The 21,062-nt window shown below is 43.1% G+C and overlaps 1 protein-coding gene and 1 long non-coding RNA gene across 2 annotated transcripts in view; one reads left to right on the top strand and one right to left on the bottom strand.

The window, feature by feature from the left end:
* Positions 1–3,201: 3,201 nt before the first annotated feature.
* LOC130172740 (uncharacterized) lies at positions 3,202–14,239 on the top strand. Its single transcript, XR_008828326.1, has 3 exons — positions 3,202–3,291; positions 3,639–3,843; positions 14,147–14,239. It is a non-coding gene; the product is annotated as an uncharacterized LOC130172740 (long non-coding RNA).
* An 820-nt stretch (positions 14,240–15,059) lies between these two features.
* The window catches only part of LOC130171651 (forkhead box protein O3-like), a 31,994-nt gene continuing 25,991 nt past the window's right edge, over positions 15,060–21,062 (bottom strand). The window contains exon 2 of the mRNA XM_056379721.1: positions 15,060–18,742. Coding sequence (XP_056235696.1) covers positions 17,009–18,742 — 1,734 coding nt within the window. The 3' untranslated portion in view covers positions 15,060–17,008. The remainder of the gene's footprint in view (positions 18,743–21,062) is intronic.

The following is a 21,062-nucleotide window of genomic DNA, read 5'->3' as shown; positions in this document are numbered from 1 at the left end:
TTTGGTTAAGGATGTTTCAGCCCAGTGTGGTTTGGGTGGTACAGAGGCCTTTTCACAAAAAAACCTAATTGTCAGGCAGTGCAGTTAAATTTGCAATGGATGGCAAAGGATGGCAAGGATTGCATTTGTTTTGATCAGTGAAATTTGTGTGTAGTGTAGTGAGCAAATGGATAAATTACCTCATGTTGCAAATCACAGTTTGCATATTGCAAATGTGGTAAAGCGGGGCCCAGGACCTTTTCATCATATCTGTCCCAGTGGTCTCTTCCCAACAGGTTTTGGTATTTGCCTTTTCCAGCTTAAACCTCAAGTGACTGGTCTGAGGTCTGAGGGGGGGTCCAGATGTGAACGAACAGGACAAAGGACTGCAACCACAGGTACTGACAGGAAGTGACGGGTGAATATGGTGGAGAAACTCAAATTAATTAATTGACATAAAGACAAATAGTATGTTTACACACTGTACATGTATGTTTTTGGAACACAAAGAAAGCTAGTTATTTGTTCACAAGACTATATCATTATCCAGATTTCTCTCTACTCCACTTTCACTTAAACATGCAGATCATCAGTATGATGCATGCTTACATACACGAGCACAGAAACAGTATACTACCCTAATAATCAGATCACAAAAGGGATAGAAGTGTGTGCAAATGTCATCATAAAACTATGGACAGTTTCTGTAACACACTATAAAATATGTTCTCACACAAGTACAAATAAGCATTTGACTTTAAGCAATCAGGCTTTTCCCTGAACACTCAGTTTTTTTGCCATCTCCATGTGGAGATGCTACTGTTTCTCTTTTTTCCTCTTCCTCTTATTCTCCTTCTTAACCCAGCTGGAAGCTCCAGCTGCTAGGTTATGGCTTGTCTGATGCTCCCCTGTGGCTCATTTAACCAGGGAAGGAAGCAGAGGAGAGGAGAGGAGAGGAGAGGAGAGGAGAGGAGAGGAGGAGAGAGGAGAGGATTTGGGGATGTCTCTTAAGGTTTCGTCAAAAGGAGAGAATGAACTGAAAAAACAATTAAAATCCAGTTAAAAGTATACATGGATACATTTTCTCCAGCACAAATCAAGCTGCATTAACCATCTTTGCCTTCATCCTTTACCACAACTTTGCAAACAAGGTTTCTTGTGACATGGCCTTCAAGAAAATCAGGTTACTGCAGAGAGCTGAGAATATCTGGGTAACTGAGGTGCACTGAATGAGTGAGAGAGGCCAAGTGGTCTCTATAGAGAGCGATAAACATTGTGAGTAGTGCTTTGAGAACAGAGTGTGGAGTATTATACAGTACTATATATTACTCTGTGGCCCACTCGGCAGCCATGCAGGTTAAAGGTCAAACCTAAAGGCCAATAGTGATTGGTTCCCCTGAGGAACGTTACAGTACACATCTGGCCTTGTGCTCATCCATGCATTTTTTTCCCCTCTCTCTTTCTCTTTCTCTCTTTACACATTGCAGAGCGACCTTGAGAATGTCTGCAGAATTTCTTGCTTTTTTTCTTCTTTTTTTTTTGTCCTACCATACTTCCTCTAACTCACTGTTACTCACAAACGCTGCGATAAGAATTTTAGAAATATAGGAATCTCAATTTCAGAGTAGACACCCAGTGCTATGAAGTATAACAGAGTTTGAGTGTGTGTTTGTGTGTGTGTGTGTGTGTGTGTGTGTGTGTGTGTGTGTGTGTGTCTGTGTCTGTGTCTGTGTCTGTGTCTGTGTGTGGGCAGCAGTAAACCTTAGGTCAAGGCCTTCTCCTCTTTTCTTGATGCACTAGGTAGCCAGCAGAAACAGCTTCAGTGAGCACCTTGGGGTATGCCCTGGGGCTAGGATTACCAAGAGCAGAGAATTAGGGAGTAAGGCAAAGGTCAGAGGGCTAAATGTGTGCAGGGGTGTGAATATGTGTTTTCGTTTCTAGGTGCTGCTGATGTAACCTGAGATTAAATTCTTTTGGTCTTCAGAATGGAACCAACCCAGCAATTACTTATGGGATCATTCAGTTTATTACAACTTTGTACTTGTAAAGTTAATTGCAGAGATCTGGGAAACAAACAGTCAAATGATCAAACAGGTTGTAAAGAAGCCTAGACAGGAAAAAAAACTCATTATTTATGGGTGTAAAACTGAAAAGTGAGTGCACCTGAAACAAATCCCTCATTGCACAGCAAAATGGGGGATTTACAAATTACAAAGCAAATACAGTTGTCAAAGTTTACTCTGGAAAACAGTTTGTAAACTGGTGGATGTACCAGGGGGTACTCATCTCAGGGGCTACACATGTATATAATTCTTCTGAACCTTAATAGGACAAAGTGCGGCACAATTTGTATCTCATTCACCAACAGCAGTGTGGGCACTGGCCTGCAGTTGGGAGCAGTTTGGGGTATAGTGTGCTCTGTGTTGAGTGCTCTACCACTTCAGCATCATTCACTAATATGAATGTTTCTAACAAAACACTAAGGTTATTTTTTTTCTGACTATTCTGAATTTTTTCTTTTGAAATATGGGACACTCTCACCTCCTCAGGGCCAAAGTTTTATTCAAATGAAACAATCTGAGATAAATCACTCTTGGGTTGAACCACTCACCAATCATGTCCACATCAAGGCCTTAGCTTGTGATTGGGGGTCCTCTGTTGTATACAATGGACAGTTATGGTAATAATTTTACTGTTTGCTAAACATTTGTTTGCCTAACGTGGAGGTTTGTTAATATGATCATCATTTTTTTGCCTGGTCTCATTTCTTTTTAGCATTCCTGCTACTTTAGTTAAAGAGATCTAACTTGCAATAAACCAGAAATATTCTATAATATCTGCCACCATTTTTGTTGCTTTTATTTTTAACTAAGTCAGTTTCATAAGAAATTTGTAAAAGCTTGTTTTCTTGAGTTTAATTTGTTTGGATTTCCCAACATGGTCACCAAGATAGGTTGGCAGATGCCAAGGGTAGCATATAAAAGTCACACAGTGGTTTGAGGTTATGGAAGAAAACAATCTAATTTGAGTTCAGGCCATTTGACTTTGCCGCACACTGAAGTGCAAATCAGCTGACCCCCGTAGAAACCCGATAGAGCAGATAGCCTAACTGTGACTTATGCAAGTGAAACTGATCTAAGTGTAGATCCATACCTCATGGCAATGTCACGGAGTAGGCCATACCTTCAGCACTGATTTGAAGCGGAATGTGGTACAGGCAGAGACGAGCTGCTGTAGCTGTGAGGCAACGGGAGTGCCGATCTGAGAGCAGTCTCGGAGGCCGGCTGAGGAGAGCTGCAGCTCTGGGCTCTGGTGAGTAGTGAGAAATTAATTAAGAGTGAAACAGCAGCAGGAGGGAAGATAGGAGGGAGGGCAGCAGAGGGACTGAAGGAGAGAAGGAGCATGAGAGAGAGAGAGAAAGAGAGAGAGAGAGAGAGCCTCTGGGAGTGGGCCTCCTGGAGGATCAAGACTATTATTGCTATTATCATTGTCTAATTTTCCCTCCTTCACTCCCTCCCCCCATCTTTCTCATTTCATTTGCCTCTCCCTCTTCTTTCCCTTTCATATTTTTTTTGTCCTTGTCTCTCGCCTCTTTCTCTCCCACCTTTCCTCTCCTCCATCATCTTTCTCCCTCCTCTCCTCTCTATTCTGGCCCTCAGAGTGAGGACAGGCTGCTAGCCGGCGGGTGCTGTAGAGGAGGGAGAGCAAGCAAGAGCCTAATGAGATGTCTATCGCCTCCGTCTAGACTGGACCGCTCCTTTCAGCAAAGAATCACCACCACTACCACACCACACTGCACTGTACTACACACTGTACCCTGTCTGCCTGCCTGCTGCTGCTGCTGAGGGAATAGCGAAAGGCAAGGTTTGTGTGTGTGTGTGTGTGTGTGTGTGTGTGTGTGTGGAGAGGGGAGAGTGTGTCTGAAGGGTGTGTGTGAGGCTGTGTGTCTAGGAGGTGTGTAGAAGCAGTATGTGAAGGCATTGGCATGGTCATGTGTGCGTGTGTGTCTGAGGGGTACACTGGCAGAGCTGTATTTTGTGGGGAATGGGTGTGTGTTTGTCTTGTTTGTGTATATCGTGCACAGACATTTCTGAGTGACAGTGTGTGCTACTGTCAGTGCTATCTCTATAATTCGAGTGTGTGAGAAACTGGCCCTTGGGCAGACAATATTATGATGGATGCCCTCACACACACCCTCCTCCACTGTGATTGCCTGTTAGGGCTCTACTCTCAGAGGCTGACAAAAAAAAATCTGCCCTCCAAATCCCATCATCATACACACTCTGCTGGCACAGGCCCCCTTTTATTTCCTGATAGGCAGGCCCATAGCAGAGCTCCACGACAGGGACCTCTGCTTACACCAGGGGGACCTCTGTTGTTCTGGAGAGACCTATCCACTGGCAAAGTCACCAGAAGTACTCAGTTACACATGTTTCCCAGCATCCATTTCCACTCTTGCCTTTGTTAGCCCACTAGGCTGTTTCAATATTTCACAAATAAAAAACATACTGCCACCAAAGCTACTGAGGAAGAGGAACAGATACCTTCCTTAAAGCGAAATTCTCCATCTTATCAAATAAATCAGTTTCTCTATAACTGATATATCAACCTCAAAAGACTGAGAAACAGCTAGCCTGACTCTTTCCAGTTTCAAAATACACCTATCAACACCTCCAAACCTTCCCTCCAAAACTTTCTGTTTATGTACAGAGTAGGCAGGTTTCCAAAATGGCCCAAAATGGCCGAGAGTTTATGAAGAGATCAACGGGAAAAGTTGTTTTTGTGCCTAAAACTTCACAAATTGCAAAAGTAGTGAGTGGGAAAAATGCTGGTCTCTGTGACATCTGAAAGAGCTGCAGACTGATGGCTTCAGATGGAAACAGCCATGTAGAGTCTCTTTTCATGATGCTGTGTGTGGCTGATCAATAATACTGATTAAATCATGTACTGACACAGTTTGTCAGGAGTGAAGTTTTGTGTGTTTACACTGCAGTTATCTCTAATATGAGCTTCTTTGGATTACTGCAACAGATCTGACAAATATGTGACACCCGTGTCTGGTATATTTTGTGGAAAGAGCATGATTTTCATACATGCTACTGTTACAAATATAACATATACACATATATGCTGTGCTCTTATGCAGCAGGAAAACAGCATGCTAATGTTAGGTTTTTTTTATGCTAACATTAATTCTCCCTGGAATATGTATCATGTTAGCTGCCAAGGTAAGGATGTGAGTCGCATGCAGATTTATTTCTAAACATTCATTTTTCACTTCATATCAAAATAGTGAAATTGTCCATATCAAAGCTATGGTATCATTTTGGAAATGTGTTTTCTCTTCTACTGATGTGCTTACATCCTCGATTGGAATACTGTGTAAATATATTGAGATATTTGTAGATGGGTAGAAAGCAGGTGGGACAGGTTTCAGCTTAAAAATGGCATATATGTTTGTTTCATGTGTTAATTTAAAGGAGCTATTAACTATATAAGTTTTGCTATTGCTACATAGCCAGCATTAGCATTAACAGCTGTTTACTTACCAGTCTACAAGAAAAGTTGTGAGTTCAGCATCAAACTTCATTGTTTTATTTGTCAACAGCTGTCTCCAGCAGTGGAAAGCAAAGCCAATGTTATGTTCTTCTGCTGAAGTTAGCATGCTAACCAGCTAGCTAGCCCAGCTTGTCTTGTTACTTTCTGATAGCGACTCACTGTAGCTTCCAAACTGCCCTGAACACATAGCATTGCAGAGGGGATATTATAACCTCGTCTTTTAAATGCAATGATGGCTGAAGTTCTTGGTAAGCCACCATCACCATCACCCCGCTCCTGGCAATACCATGTTCGGTCGAAGAGAACATGCTACAAATAGACCCTTTAAGGAACATCAGAGTGTCATTATTGCTCCACACAGATGTGATTACCATCTGTTGCTATTTTCAGTTTCATTAATGGAGAAAAAGCTTCAGTGAATGTTTAAGCCACATACTTTACATGCATCATGATTTATTCTGCAAGTCTGTTTCCATTGTGCTTTGTCGCATTTCTCTTTTGTCGATATACCAACTTTTCCACGAGAGTCAAAACTTTTTTACAATGTCTCGAGATTTTTTTGAACTCGCCCACTCAGTTTCTTTTATCTGCAAATTGAATAATGTGCATAAAACAGGTGGATGGAAACCCAACTATATGCAGTATATTCATCAGGCTCTTTTGAATAGTTTTGGTTGAGATCAATATTGATCTTCTCATCTCTTTCTCAGCGAGACAGCTAGTATCTGTATTTCCTTTAAGAGCTATAACTAATAAATCCTTCAAAAGAAAGGACTCAATTATAGCTAAAAATATCTCATTAAGAGGTATTCTGTGCGTTTCTGTTGTTATAATGACCATCTCTAACAAAAAGTACATTAAGGAGCCACTGAGGGGGCAGCTGTTGGTGGCTAGCCTAGCATGCTACTATGAAAGTAGTGGACTTCATATCGCCTGTCAGCTCAGTTCCCTGTGGGGGTGAGCTGTGAAAAGCTGGAGCTTGTCTCACCAGAGGCTTCTTTCTTTCCCTCCCTTTGTCTCTTAAGGTTTTATAATCAGACGCTCTTGTGAGGCATTTCTTTTGGTAACCTGGCCGCTGCACGCACACACACACACACACACACACACACACACACACACACACACACACACACACTCTGTTCATTAAAGTGCCACTCTGGAGAGGCCAAAGAAATGGAGGGGTAAAAAGAGGGAGACAAATGAAAGGAAGCAGAGAGAGTGAGAAAGAGAGAGAGAGAGAGAGTGGAAGAGAGACAGAGCGCTTGTTAGCAGCCATGCTGAAAGTCTGCTCCAGTTATTCGGCTGAGTGAGAGGCGCCACCTTTTTTTAAAAACTCTTCCTCACTGTCTCTGTTTCATCCCCACGCCCTCCCTCCTGCTCTCTCCTCTCTGAGGCCCATTGGTTCCAGGTGACAGGATTACTGAGGGTCAAGCAAGACTGCACACTGGGTAACTCACCTCACTCACACGAGACACACACATTTACAGTCTCTCTATGCCTCGCTCAGGCTAATACACACACACACACACACTGACACACACAAAATGTGCTCACACACTGGGCTTTCGACTGCAGGCCTCATTAACTACACTACAGCTGCCCCTGTTTTAGAGACACTCCTCAGCACGCTGTCTCTCTCAAGCTTCCTCTCTCTCTGTCTCACACAGCCAGGCACAGTCACAAGCTCACATATTGTCCTTCAAGCTTTGTATTTCTCTTTGCCCACTTCTCTTTCTCTCTTTTAGCATCACTATTTATCCTTATCTGTCTCTCATACAGGCACAAGACCTCTAATCACAAGGGTCAACAATTTAGTTTTTTCTTTTTTTTTTTTTTTTACAGATTTTAATTTGATTTTCACTTAGATTTTTATCCGTAGCATTGAAATATGTTTCCTGCAGTACATGGAAACTATTCAGCACAGTTTGCAGTAACATCTTCAGCTCCTTTGATGCAACAAAAGAGATTCAGAAAATTAGTTCAACAGGCAGTACACCGAACAAGAACAAATGTACGAATAAATACTGGACTAGCCTTAGGAATCTTAGGAGTCCATTTTCTACTCTCTAACTATAAAAAAAGACACTGAACACAGCTTTAAAATTTATAATTCACAATGTGTCCTCTTGTTATTTTAGTTAAACCACGTACGTCTGTGTAGCAAAGTACATAGAGATACATGATATGAGACATATTGTGAATGTAAACTGTATCTTTGTGGCAAAAAGTATGTTTAAAAATTAATATACTGTATAAAAGTGCAACTGAAGAATATTCACCATAAAAAAAAACATTTTAAACCAATGGTACAAAAGTACAAAATTAAAGAAAATGGTGATACTGATAAAAAAAGAAACTAGCAGTATAAATTATGACTTTTTTCTTCAGGCAATATTTAATAGAAAGTCTAGTTTTTAGAAATCAATCATACATTTGTAGGTTGTCAATGTCAAAGTTGTCAATTAAAGCTTCAAAAACTATATTTGATGGATTTCCATACAAATTTTGTGCAAATTTTAACCGAATTCAAGAAATTCAGCAAATGAAAATGTGAATTACGGTGCACGTTCCTCAACTGTTGGAGGAGTTGGTTCATCATGGTAAACAGCTGGTGTGGGTAATTCTCCAGTCGGGTGCCATTAAAATCACTGCAGAGGAAGAGGGTGCAACAACATTACGCATTTAAAATACGCCAGTCAAACCTCAAAAAGTGAAAAACGATGTGGAAAACATAATGGATTTAGGTCACATGCTTCATGTAGGTCATGATTTATTCACTAATTCTATCTCCGTTGCAGTTTGTTGGATTTTGACTTTATCAATACAAACTTTTTAAAAAGTTTTCGCGATCTTTCAAGATTTCCACTCAGGTATTTTATATTTGAACTGAAAAAGAGCATAAAAACAGGTGGATGGAGACCCACTTCTTATCTTCCTCTCCTCCTTTATGAGGACTACTTTGATTTTTATAAAGAAAATCATGAGATAAATTATTTTACCTGACTTCACCTCAGCAAAGTACTTTGTGAAACTATTCATAATACCAAGCACATTCAGTGTATTTATGTGTGCGCGCCTCCGTATATGTCTGTCCCGTGGGATCCTGCATGGCCTCGGCACAAACAGCTCTTATCTCCTGCGATCGAGTCTGACGCTCCAAAGCTGCTGCCATCAGCCACAAACTCATTAATTACTCTTTAGTATCAAGCCATAATTAGAGACACCAATCAGGCCCCCGCTCCGTTTCCCCACTCCACACAACCCCCAGCCCCTATTAGCACTCCACAACGTACTCTGTGTGCTAGTGAGCTAAGCTAGTCGCAGCACAGTAGCACAACGCTGAGATGAGCTCCCCTATGTGTGAGATTAGGCTGCGTGCGGTTAGATAGGAGCAGGAGAGGGAGGAGGGGGGGATGGAGGGAGTGATGGGTGAGGCAGGCTAGATGTGTGTTGGGAGGAAATGAAGGAGGAAGAGAAGAGGGGAAGACAGGGGTAGGAAGGTGAGGGCGGGGAGGAATACATAAGGGAGGCGAGGTGATGTCGGTGCTCAGGAGGAGCATTAATTTGACATTAATTGTGTCATCACCCCCCCACCCCCCTTACACACACACGTATACACACCTCTCTTCATCTCCCACTCCTGATGAGTGGATCAGTGGCGGAGGAGAAGAGAAAAGATCTGATTACATCTGTCTTGTCTGTCTGCACTAGGAGAGGGTGAAACGGGGACAAGAGAGAAGAGGTGGGAGGGGGGTGGTGGTGGTGGTGGTGGTGATGGGGGGGTTGGAGTCATTAAGGGCAGTGATTGTTTTAATAACGTGCGAAGGAGAGCGAGAGGAAGATTTCCTGGTAGGTCATTTTCTTTTAATCAGGAAAAACTTGGTAGCCCTGGACACCCATGGGATGTTTTTGCCTTGATTATGTAATCTGTTTTATTTTTATAAGCACCGTGACATGAGATGATTTTATGGAGAATATTTTTTGAGAAATAACTAATGACATCGGCTTTGAGAGAGCTTTTAGTCAAAGTTTACAGTTGCTCTTATTTTTAGCTCGTTGTTCTTACTGTTCCTAAGTTTGAATAACACTAGTTATGATGTAAGTCTTGTTCCCTCGCTATAGGTGCATAACACATATCAACTAAAGGCTGAAGACAAGGAGCTGGAAGTTTTTAGTGGAAGCAGAAAAGGAGGAAATTACAGAAACAAGAGTGAGACCAAAGTCACTGCAAAAATGAGTTAGTACAATAACAAGGACACTGCGTTCACAAAAGTATAGACTAGCTGACAGATTAATTACACCGTGCTTCTGTATCAGTAGTGGCTGTAAATTTCAAAAATACACAATATAGCTCAAATTACAAATAAGATTAGTTAGGTTGACATAATCAGATATTTTCCTCTGATTCAAAAATAATACCAATTACTCTGAAGTGCACCTATTTCTTCATGTTTGTGTACATGAATCAAACAAATTCATACCTAAAGTTAGGTTTTAAACATTGCTTGGCTTTCTAAAACTGTTACTTATTTCATGTTTAGCCTACATAACGGATTTCTTTTGGTGCTGCAGATGTTTCTTAGCAACTGATTTTCTCATTATTTTCCTTAAGTCTTTCCTAGCTAAGACGTTTAAGTTTTAATGATGCAACCTGATTTAGTAAATCGCTATTTTGAAAAAAGCTAGTGGTTACTCAGAAGGACTTTACAGATAAAGTTACAAATAGCTGATGCAATCCAATCCTGGGGCAGATTTCATTAAGTTATATTGCTTTACAGTATATCTCAGGCAGAAAGCGACTGTTGGGCATCTCGTGTAACTGATTTCGGTGTATCCTTTATCGATCACCGAACAGAGAGCCCATCCATCCCCCACACCCCTCCTGCAGAGGTGAGTCAGAGCTGATAGGGACCCTGGAGCCTGTAAGGGTTTATGGTCTTGTTTCAGGAAACTTGAGCCAGGTGGAGGCTTGGGTCTTGAACATGTGCCTTCTGGTTTAACACAGGTTGCCAGCTCTCTAGGCCACGCGTTACATCCTCACCTGAAGACTTGGATGGACCGGGTCCACTATTCATTCTCTCTCCCCTCTGCATTGCTTCACTGTGCATCGTGGTTGGACTGAATCCAAACTACAGCAGACAGACTTCTTATACAAGCCTTCAAGCAACTACGATGAATGCTTCTAAATATTTCGTTGCAAATACAAATTTAGAATAGTCAAGATTCTGTTTTAGAAGGATTAGGAACAAATTTTTTTCTTATTAAAGATAAATACTGTTATCAAGCACCATATGCACCAGATTATTAGACTTGTTTAAAGATAATTGGCCTTGATTTATCTTAGTAAGATAGTCAATCTATTTTTCAGCTAGAGCTGACAAGAAGTTGTTGATTGCATGGTTGATGCACTGATATCCCCAAAGCATCTATTATGAAAAGCGCTAAATGGCTCATTTCAAGAATAAGTTCATGAGTTATGCCAATTCACTTCAAGTGATTAAGGTGCAAAAAAATGAAGGAAAGAGCATCTTCACAACCAGAAACACAGGACTGAAAACTCTTATCACTCCCAAATTGATTGACAGGTGTTTTAATACAGGGACAAACACTGGAGGAAAACTGAATCCAAGTTATTAATGTTTGCTGATGCTGTTAAGGTTTGTTTACATCGATGTGAGGAAAATTCAAGCCATCAGAAGCGATGCAAAGACCTCGCTGTGGTGGAGTTTATAGAGCCTTAAAACTAAATGAGGCATTCTTTCATCATTTTCCAGAGTTTCTGGAATAAATTACACTTCAACATAATATTTTCATTCTGAAACATTTTATAAAAATCTTTAAATGTAGTGCTTAGTGAAACTTACTGACAAAGCTGCCAACTGTTTGCCTTCAAAGAAACATTTCTGTCTGTCCATGAGGCCGGTTTTCAACATGCTGTCGTGTTGCTATTGTCCGGGTTCTGTGCACCAGACCCACAGCTTTTAACTCTGCTTTCAGCAAGAAATTCTCAGAGGCCTTTCTGACAACCTCCTCTAACACTACCCATGTGCCTCTGCTCACCCCCAAGGAGGTTGTTCGCCATTTTAACACCTCTTCTTTGACTATATCCTTGATGCTGTTGCTGCTTTGAGCGCAAAAAAATCAAAGGCATTGTAGCTAACCCAGCAGAAAGTCCCTTTTATATTATGGATGACTACTTTCCTAAAACACTGGGAAGAACTTGTTATACTGTTTGCCAACATCTCTACATATATCATATTCTCTGGATCATAATCTCTGATAGGTCATTTTGGGGACTTTGCTGAAATGACTGATACTGCTGTTTGTATTGAAAGGACATTCTTATTTTTTCTTAAGTCTAACTGAACCTTGGATGGATCAGCACCTCTTAAATAAAACAAGTCTGAAACCCTTGAACCTATGAACCACCTGTCTCTTAAGTGCTTTCACAGTACTTGTTCAGACCAAATGATATCTTTCAGACTAATCTTAGAAACACAGAGCACAAAGACTGTTCTTGGCCTTAGTTTAGCAGCAGATAAAAGTGCCGTGCTCCATTCTGATTATTTTAAATCACACTGTGGCCTTCAGTTATCTTGATTTTTTATATCAGTCTGGGGCAGGAGTATGATACTTCTGCAGCTTGTTAGCTTTGGCTTCAAAAATACAACATATCATCCTAAAATTCAACAGCTCAGCCAGCAACAACCCTCTCCTGGTGGTCTTTTGGTGTCCTCTCTGAGCTATTTTCCCATATGGAGTCAATTTTGAGGACAATCTTTAGGATCATTTGGTGTCCTGAGGACAACACCACAACATGTTGCAGTAAAAGAACTTTGCAGTCTTTTTTTTCCACCGAGAGACACATGATTTCCACAATTAAATCTTTTTATCCTCCACTGGTCTGCCAAAAAGTCATCCATATTTTAATCCCTCCTTGTTTAGATTACCTTAACTCTATGTTTTTTCATCAGTCGACAAACAAGATTATATTTCCCAAACCTCTGTGCCTTTAGACTGGTTACACGTTAGCTTCAAAAGTGATTTTAAGACTTTAATCATCTGTTTTAAGGGCTGGCCATATGTCCGTGGAGCTTAGCTACATCACAAAAGTCATATTTATACTTGATATTATGTAATGCTTATAATCAATTCTTTGACCTTACTTATACATTATTCTTGCCTTGCTTTTGTTTGTTTTTTTTCAAACATCTTTAAAATTAAGCTTTGAGATGTTAAATCCTAATAAATGTTGATGGTGATTATTACTATTGATTTTCATAGTGGCTGTGGTGGCTGAGAATAAGTCCTGACACTTATTCTGGAGGCATTACATCAAACTCCACCCTCCCATATTGGAGAATTAATCATTTCTGTGAACAATTGAATTTTGGAGATATAGCAGTTTTTCACTTTGCAGCTCGGCCGGAAAGTGAGAAGTGCTGAATCCTCATAAGCACTCAAGGACATTTGTACCCTGGAGCCTTGCCTGGGTGGGTCTGTCTGTTAGCAGTTAGCAGTGTCCCCAGCCAGCCTTTAGCTCCAAGGGCGGTCTCTACAACAATATCACTGGGCCAAGCAAGGAAGGACTTCCTCCCAGATGCTTGAGTGGATGAATAATGACACTGTAACACAGCCTCTCTCTCTCTCTCTCTGATAATGAGGAACAGAAGAGCAGACCCTCCCCGAGGCACAGCACCTGGACTGGACTGCCTTCCTGTCTACCTCAACCTCCATCTCTCTCAGGAGATAGGCTGAGAAGAGTAAGACTTTGGCCGTTTGCCAAGCTCTCAGTCTCAGTTACACTCACTCAGTTTGGTCTAATTGTGAAATTACAATGTGGAATCATCTTATAAAATTACTTAGCCATGTTTGAGCTCGTCAGGCCCCACAAAATGTTCACAAAAAACACTTTTTTAATTGTGTGTTTTTGTGTCAAGCATCTTTACCTTTCAATATACGCTGCCTAGCTTCTTGCCTCCACACCTATATCCTTCTCTTTCCCTCTACTTCTCACTTGTTTCCCTGCAGAGAGGCTTTACCAAGTGGAGTCAATTAAAACTGTACATCTAAGTGAGAAATGTCTGTTTGAGTGTGCATGTCGGTGTGCATGGTTTCATAACCGTGCTGTGTGCCTCTTTGTGTAAATGTGTGAATTTGTGGTATTTTCAAATGTATGTGTGTGAATGTGCATGTGTGGTGTGAGTCTATGTATGTGTGTGTGTGTGTGTGTAAATGTCTGAGTGAGTGTAGAGGCGGGGGCTCCCCTGGGGCTTGGCAGTATGGCGCCGTAGCGCTGCACACTCCTCCTGTGAAAACGCCTCCAATGGGACTGGGACAGCTGTGGCCAACCTATACCGCTTCATGGGCCATAACAAGCCTTATGACACACAAACACACACACACATACACACACACACACACACACACAAACACACACTCAAACACAAACACACACACACGTATATACACACCTATTACTCCAATCCTGCCAACTCTGTCTGGCTGTCTGGGTGCCTCCTTGTTATGTCTGTCTGTCAAGTACTATCTCTCTCTCTTTCACAGACTCACACACACTCACCCATTCCTCTCTTTCTTTCTCTTGCAGTCTCCAGCACAAGTGATGCTTCCCGACATATGTGAAAGTCCATTTTTTTCCCCTTCTTTTTTATTCGAACAGCCCACTCTTTCTGCCTCCCGCGCAGCAAGTTGGTGTCACACGACTGCAGGGGTTGTCTGCACGTCTGAAAGGAGTTTTGAAAATGAAACAAAAACTACACAATGAAGAAATAAAGTATCAAGCAACACACATTCATTCATCTCATCAGCTATTGTATATGAGCGAACAAGAGTAACTGCTCAAGTAAGCAAAGACTTTTTGTGCTTTCATGAAAAAAACCAAACAAAAAAAAAACCAAATCTATCTTCATGATCGTGGTCACACAAATGCAACAATAGACAGACTTTCTTTTAATTTCATTTATTTAACAGTCACCAGATGATGAGATACATTCTCTTAAAAAAGAAATAGACAACAAAACTGATATTCTTTTGAGATTTTAAAAACTATTATACAATATTCTTAATATATAGATTTTGTACAAAATAAAAGTCAGTAAAAGGGGCAAAGGGAGAGAGTGACATCTTAAAAAACAGAGAAAGAAAAAGAGGAAGGGGACAGGAGTTGACTCAAACAACGACCACATTTAGGAGTGACAAAGACCAATCTCTTTCATAAATAAATATAGGAAAATTAGACATCATATATAGCTCTCTTTCCAATAGCAGGGCATTGCTAAATGTCTGTAGCATAGGTTAGAACATAACTGCTTTGTGAGGCCCATTTGCTTCAAAAATTCCACGCATTTTCCACAGAGATTAGCTGGAACCAGTGTGGCTAAAAGCCCTGAAATATAAGTATTTACCTCAATAATGGGTCTGATAGTCTGTGCCGTGCTTGACCTTTGGTTGTAACAATAACCCCCACCCCACCCTTACACTCCCTTGCCCCCCCCCTTCTTTTCCTTTGTGTGCCGTACTTGGTACAGACCAAGCGCAGAGAGTCTCCTTAAGTGAACTAGAGAATAGGGATGTCCTCTTTTTTTCTCTCTCTCTCTTTCTCTCTCTTGCAAGGCCAGTAAGAAACAAGCTTCAGACTCCCCCCATTCGCAAACACAGAGACCACTGAGCAGAGCACATATGGGAGGGGTGCACCGTATAGGAGTATAGGAAGGTCGTACTGCACTACCAACATCATTTCACCCTTGAATTCCATCCGCACACTGTGGATATTTCAGCGCTGTTTTTGTTGGTCCTTAGAATTTCAACAATACAACAACAACTACAAGACAACAGAATAAACACACAAAAAGTGGATGTGGATGGCTGTGGGGCATCACAACCCTGTTTGACATAGACTCATGCCACTCAGATTGGCTGATTGTTTTCTCCTTAAATCACCCCCCTTTGCACCTATTTGAATATTTGAAGCTCAGGGTATAAGCACTGAAAACATGGGAACAAGGGAACACAAAATACAGATAATGGAGGTGATTTACAATACAAATACACTACCTGTTTTCAGACGCACACGCCCAAAGAGCATGAAAACTGAAGCTGATGATTGATCCCACTGCAACAACAGACTTTTGTTCTATCCTTGTCTCCATCTTTTCTTTGTTTGTACCCTCTGTGAGCAGGCAAGCGGACAGTGACATTGGCCCTTCTCAGAGCAGGACAGCAGGCAGAGTGACTTGGCGTTAATCACAGTTTTGTCTCGCTTTCTTGGCACATTAAGTCAGAGGGGCGAGTGGCGGCCCGGACGGCCGGGGTGAGAGATGGGAGGACAACGCGTTAGATTCGCAATAATGACGCATCGCTGCCGCATCACTTTGGAGATTAAAAGCAAGATGCTGAATTTCAATCAAGCCACATTAATGGCCTGGTGTGAGGAATGGCCACTTTGTCTCCACTGGCAGGCAGAGAGAGTGAGAGAGATTTAGAGAAGGAAAGAGAGAGAGAGAGAGAGAGAGAGAGAGAGAGCGTGGCATGAGAAGAACAGGTGAGACAAGGTGATACGACATTTTAATTCACCAAATTGCATGCTAGCCAGTAATGATAGAATCCATTTAACGATGTAGTGACAATATTCTCTAACCAATGGCAAAAGGGCATTAACGAAATATCCAAAAGAAAAGTCAAAGTGCCAAGGACTGAATGCATGTAGCTATAAAATAACAGGATTGGAACTGATGAATATTTGAATGTGTGAAAACAGTAAACTGGTCTCAGTTTTATTTAAATGTATTGTGCAAATATTCTAAAACAAATGTCAAATCTCGGTTTAATAAAAAATATTGTATTAATTCATATTTAAGATTTTCAGTCGAGAGTTAAGGAAAAGGAAATGTCTAAGGTTTTGAACTAACACTGACACCAGAGGTACTAAGGATTTATTGAAAAAAAAAAAAGATTGTCTCCACCACTGACAATGACAGCATATGAGGTGAATAGGAGTCCAATTTTAATTCAATGCCAACATCTGACATTTTATCAACAGAGCTTGTGATTTCCCCATTTGTTCCCATTAAATCCTGCAGCCACCTTACAAAACATGCCAAGCTCTGCCTGAGCCGCTCTGTGAACGCGTTACACTGCGAGATGTGACCCACTTGCAATAAAGTGCATTGAGAGTTCAGTTCTCATGGTAGATGAGAAGCGATGTTGGGCAAGCACAGCTGAGAGATTGTCATCACAGTATAGCTAATACGAGGAAAAACCTAATGTGACATGAACTAGATCTCTTGGGGGGGGGGGTAAAAAGAGGAGGGGGTGACAGAAGAACTGTCAAGACAACAAAGAGATATGGGAGTGTTGGTCGTTTAGTCTCTGTGTCAAGTCAGGAATGTCACAGTTGAACACAGTGCTTCATGGTGGGGGGGGGGTAGTTCTTTCTGAGGGGTCCTAGACTTCAGCCAGGCACCCAGCTCTGGTTGCTATGGGCTTGCTGTGGACTGGCCAGACTGCTCATTCCCATCCCCATGCCCATGGTCACACCCATCCCCATGCCCATGCCAATGCCCACGCCCTGAGCTAGGGAGCAGTCAAAGTTAAAGTCCATCTCCTCCCCAGAGTCCATAATGTCATGGAGGAGAATGGACTCCACATCGCAGTCCAAGCTACCGTGGAACATGTCAATGTCCAAGTCAGCTGGTAGTCTCTCATGGGGGTGAGGTTGGTGATAGCCATGGTAGTTGCTACCAACGCTACCATTCCCCATCCCCTGGCCATGGTGGTAAGGTCCGTTCGTCATGCCTTGGTGTTGTGGGTCAGGGTAATGGTTGTGACGGGGGTGCGGGTGTGGGGCGGTGGCCACGTGGCAAGAGTCCTGGGGCATGCCAAGCATACCTGCTGGGTTTGGGGGGAGGGTGGTGGACGCAGGGAGGTGAGCATGTGATGGGGGGCTGTACAAGTAGGGAGCTTTGTGGTTGTAGGTCTGCAGCTGATTGCTGTTGCCACGTGGGGTCAGGGCCGCAGCCCGGGGGGATGTGTGGTTATGGCTCTGGTTGAGGTTGTGACTGTTGTGAGCGAGACTGTGAGGTGAGTTGTGGTTGTGGTTGGTTACACTGTTGTGATTATGACTGGGAGTATGGCTGTGAGTTCTGTTATGGCTATGAGCTGAGCTGTGACTGTGAGGTCCATTGTGGGTGTGGCTGTGGCCATTGTGGTGACCAGGGTGGTGGCTGTGATGGTTGGAGCCTACTCCATTACTAGCTTGACTGATCATAGGATGGCTTTCCCTCTCCTGTCCCAGCAACATGTCCTTGGAACAGTATTGCTGCCCAGCTGGACCCCCTGTTAACAGACTCTGCAGGGCATTGGTACTGGAGTACGCCCGCATGGTTCCAGAGAAACTAGCTGGCTTGTTCTCCTGAATGGTCTGCATGGGCGAGTGGTGGCGCAGCATCCCCAAGCCTGTGGCTCCATACACTCCTGCACCATAGGAGCTCTGCCCCTTCACTCCAGAGCTGTAGTGATAGACAGGGGTTTGGTGCTTGTGTCTTCCAACAGCCGGATGCTGCTGGTGTTGCTGTTGCTGTGGGTGATGGTGATGATAACTATCCTCCATCAGCTGCTCATCCAGACTGATGGCTCCTGCCAGGTTAGCCAGCTGAGGCAGCTGCTCAAGGGGAGGACAGCGATTCCCTGCCCCCATGGATGGTGAGCGGGCACTGGTCGGTGAGGGGTAGAGGTGGGGGGAGGTGGAACAAGACAGGCCACCCTCCTCTGGTTCCTCAGGTTCTTCCTCGGCGAGGATGGGTGACAGACGCCCGCTCAGGGTGGAGGCTGATGAACTAGCCCTGGAATGCAGGTCTGTCCAGGCATCAAACTCTCCATCTGTCCCAGAGGCGCCTCCAGCTCCTGGGAGGCCTTTCCGTGGTGGGCTGCCATGGTCGGGGGACCCCTGGAGTCCCACCACAGCAGATCCCGCTCCGATCCCAGGGCGGCCAACCCTCTTGCCTCTAATACGGCCTTTGCTTTTTAGGTATTTGGTGCCATTGTCCATGGAGACTGCTCGCCGGCGTGGGGCCTTGCCCATCTTCCCTCCATCTGGGTTCAGCATCCACCAGGAACTCTTCCCAGTCCCCTCATTCTGCACCCGGATGAAGCGTGTGTGGAGGGATAGGTTGTGTCGGATGGAATTCTGTGGAGAGATGAGAGAAACACACTGTTTGTAGACAAACTGCTTTTCTAAAGATGAACACTTAAAATCAGTGAAATTTGCATATGATTCATGTAAAATGTTCCATAGGAAAATAAGAATTTCTGACATCAAACATAAAAATCAACAATGAAGACGAAGCTAATTACAACCACAGCTGTCAACAGTGCTTATAAATCATTCAGTCTATACATGTTGAGTCACCGAAAAATTGTGCCAAATTATCAGGTCGCTTCCTTTTCTGTTATTAGATATATAAAACACACAGTAGATATTCAACCCTTTATGCAATCAGTGTCATCCACAGTCTGAAAATTGAGAGCACATTCAAAAAAAAAAAACAATCATGTTCGAAGCTGGCACAGAACAAGACCCACTCAGCCTCAACCAATCTGAAACGACCTGAGACTCAGTTTTGAGACACTCTCCTTATGTACGTCAATCCTCCCACTTTAATTTCCATCAATCCATCTGTCCTCCTCTACTTCTCCTTTCAGCCGGCCTGATGTAAGCTGCTGCGGTTGGGTGTACTGTGTGTTTGAAGTCGGTGCCAGTCTGGCTTAGTGCCAACCCTGTCTCTTTCGCTCTCGTAGCTTGAATGGGGGGATGTATCGCAAGATTGAGCCGGGAGCAAGGAAGGCTAATGGATGTATCCCACCCTTCGACATCTACCTTCACTCCCTATCTCCCTTTCCCTCCCTTGTTTTGTCTTTATCAAGTTTCCTCTTTCCCTCTTTGTCACTGACTGCTACATACTGGATTTTGACTTGTCTAGGTTTTCCTTTTTTCTTATTTCATACACTTATTTGCACACAAGTTATTTTCCACTTCTGCTTTCAGTCTCCATGCCTTCAATTATACAGTGTGTCACCAATTACTTTCCCATTATCCTCAACATCGGCATGTACAGTCACTGACTCAGGCATTCAATAGGATATAGTTTTTTTGTTATCATTTACATCTCAAGGCTTGCTGAATGCTGAAGGTTCCTGATGTGCAACAGAGTCTGTCATTGCTATTCTGCTCTTTGTTGTGCGTGGGGCATTTTGACGCTCAAGCACGAAAATATCAAATCAAAAGCACTTCCTGTGGTTTAGGAATATACTGGTACAATAGATTGTTTCAGATTGCAGGGTACTCACATTTCCACCATCTCCATTATGGTGCGGATTATTTGTATTCACACTGAATTGCACAGCAGGGAAACAAATAAATCAAATTGCGGCGGAGAACACATCAATGGGAGGCGAACTGAATTCAGGTGATCTGTGAATGCCTCCTTGGGTTATCTTGCTGTGGCACCTCCAGCATTGGGTAACTATGGCAACCGGGTAAACGTGCAAAAACGTGCAGAACTATATCATATTGTGGTGAGAATCAGGAGAGAATGAGAGAGAGATGGAGGGAGAGTGGGGGATGGGGGAAAGGATGCAAGAGGAGGCGGTTGTTTGATGCTGCTGCTCCAACACTAAACAGCCTTTCATCTCGGCAGTGCAGGTCCGCAGGGGATGCCCGCTCCCTGCTTCTGACGGCTTCTCTACGTGCCGCGCCAACTCCCTGTCTCACCCTGGCTGGATCATCCACCTATCATACCACTCCAAATCATCCCCATCAAGTCCTGTGCATGCCTGAATTAAAACATATGTAAGCTTTCATGCCATTCCACCACAGCCGGTTGTAAATGGGGCATCTTTCAGAGAGCTGAACCACTTCATGCTGCAACTCTGTGTGACCTGTGTGATTCAAATCTCGATTTATCCCCATATGAAGGGAAGAGCAGCCCCATTGAACTTGGAGGGATTTGTCATCATCCCAAACCCTCTTTATCTGATGAATCCACCTGCTAGAGAGATTTGAGAGATTTCAGATAGTGGTCAGCCACGGCATCATCATCATCACCATCATCATCACTCGCTCCTGGCTTCCTGTCATGTAGTTTTCCACCACATGTTTTTCTCTGTCATCCTGTTTGTGTGTGTGTATTTTAGTATCCAAGAATAGCTCAGGTTGCAGGTGGTTCCACTGCGGGTGTGGTTCTATCCGCCTCCTGTTCCCTGAGTCTGAGTCAGGGGCAATTTGGCCAGCCTATGGCCCTCACGCCCCCGAAACAGGCAGTCACTGCTAATCCCCCTCCATCCCAGAGTAATCCCAGACAATCCTGGGCTAATCCCAAGTTGATTCAGGGGCACTCCCAGCTGGGTGTCTCACAGAGCGCCATGCCAGGTCACCACGGACCCAGCGGGCAGCCCGGATATGCTATGATCCAATAGTAATACAGAATAAGGGGAGTTTGAGATGTGGG

This window comes from Seriola aureovittata, chromosome 7 (assembly GCF_021018895.1).
Source record: "Seriola aureovittata isolate HTS-2021-v1 ecotype China chromosome 7, ASM2101889v1, whole genome shotgun sequence".
Classification (NCBI taxonomy): Eukaryota; Metazoa; Chordata; class Actinopteri; order Carangiformes; family Carangidae; genus Seriola; species Seriola aureovittata.
The sequence above is the reverse complement of the archived record's forward strand: the minus strand, read 5'-3'. Positions and strand labels throughout refer to the sequence as shown.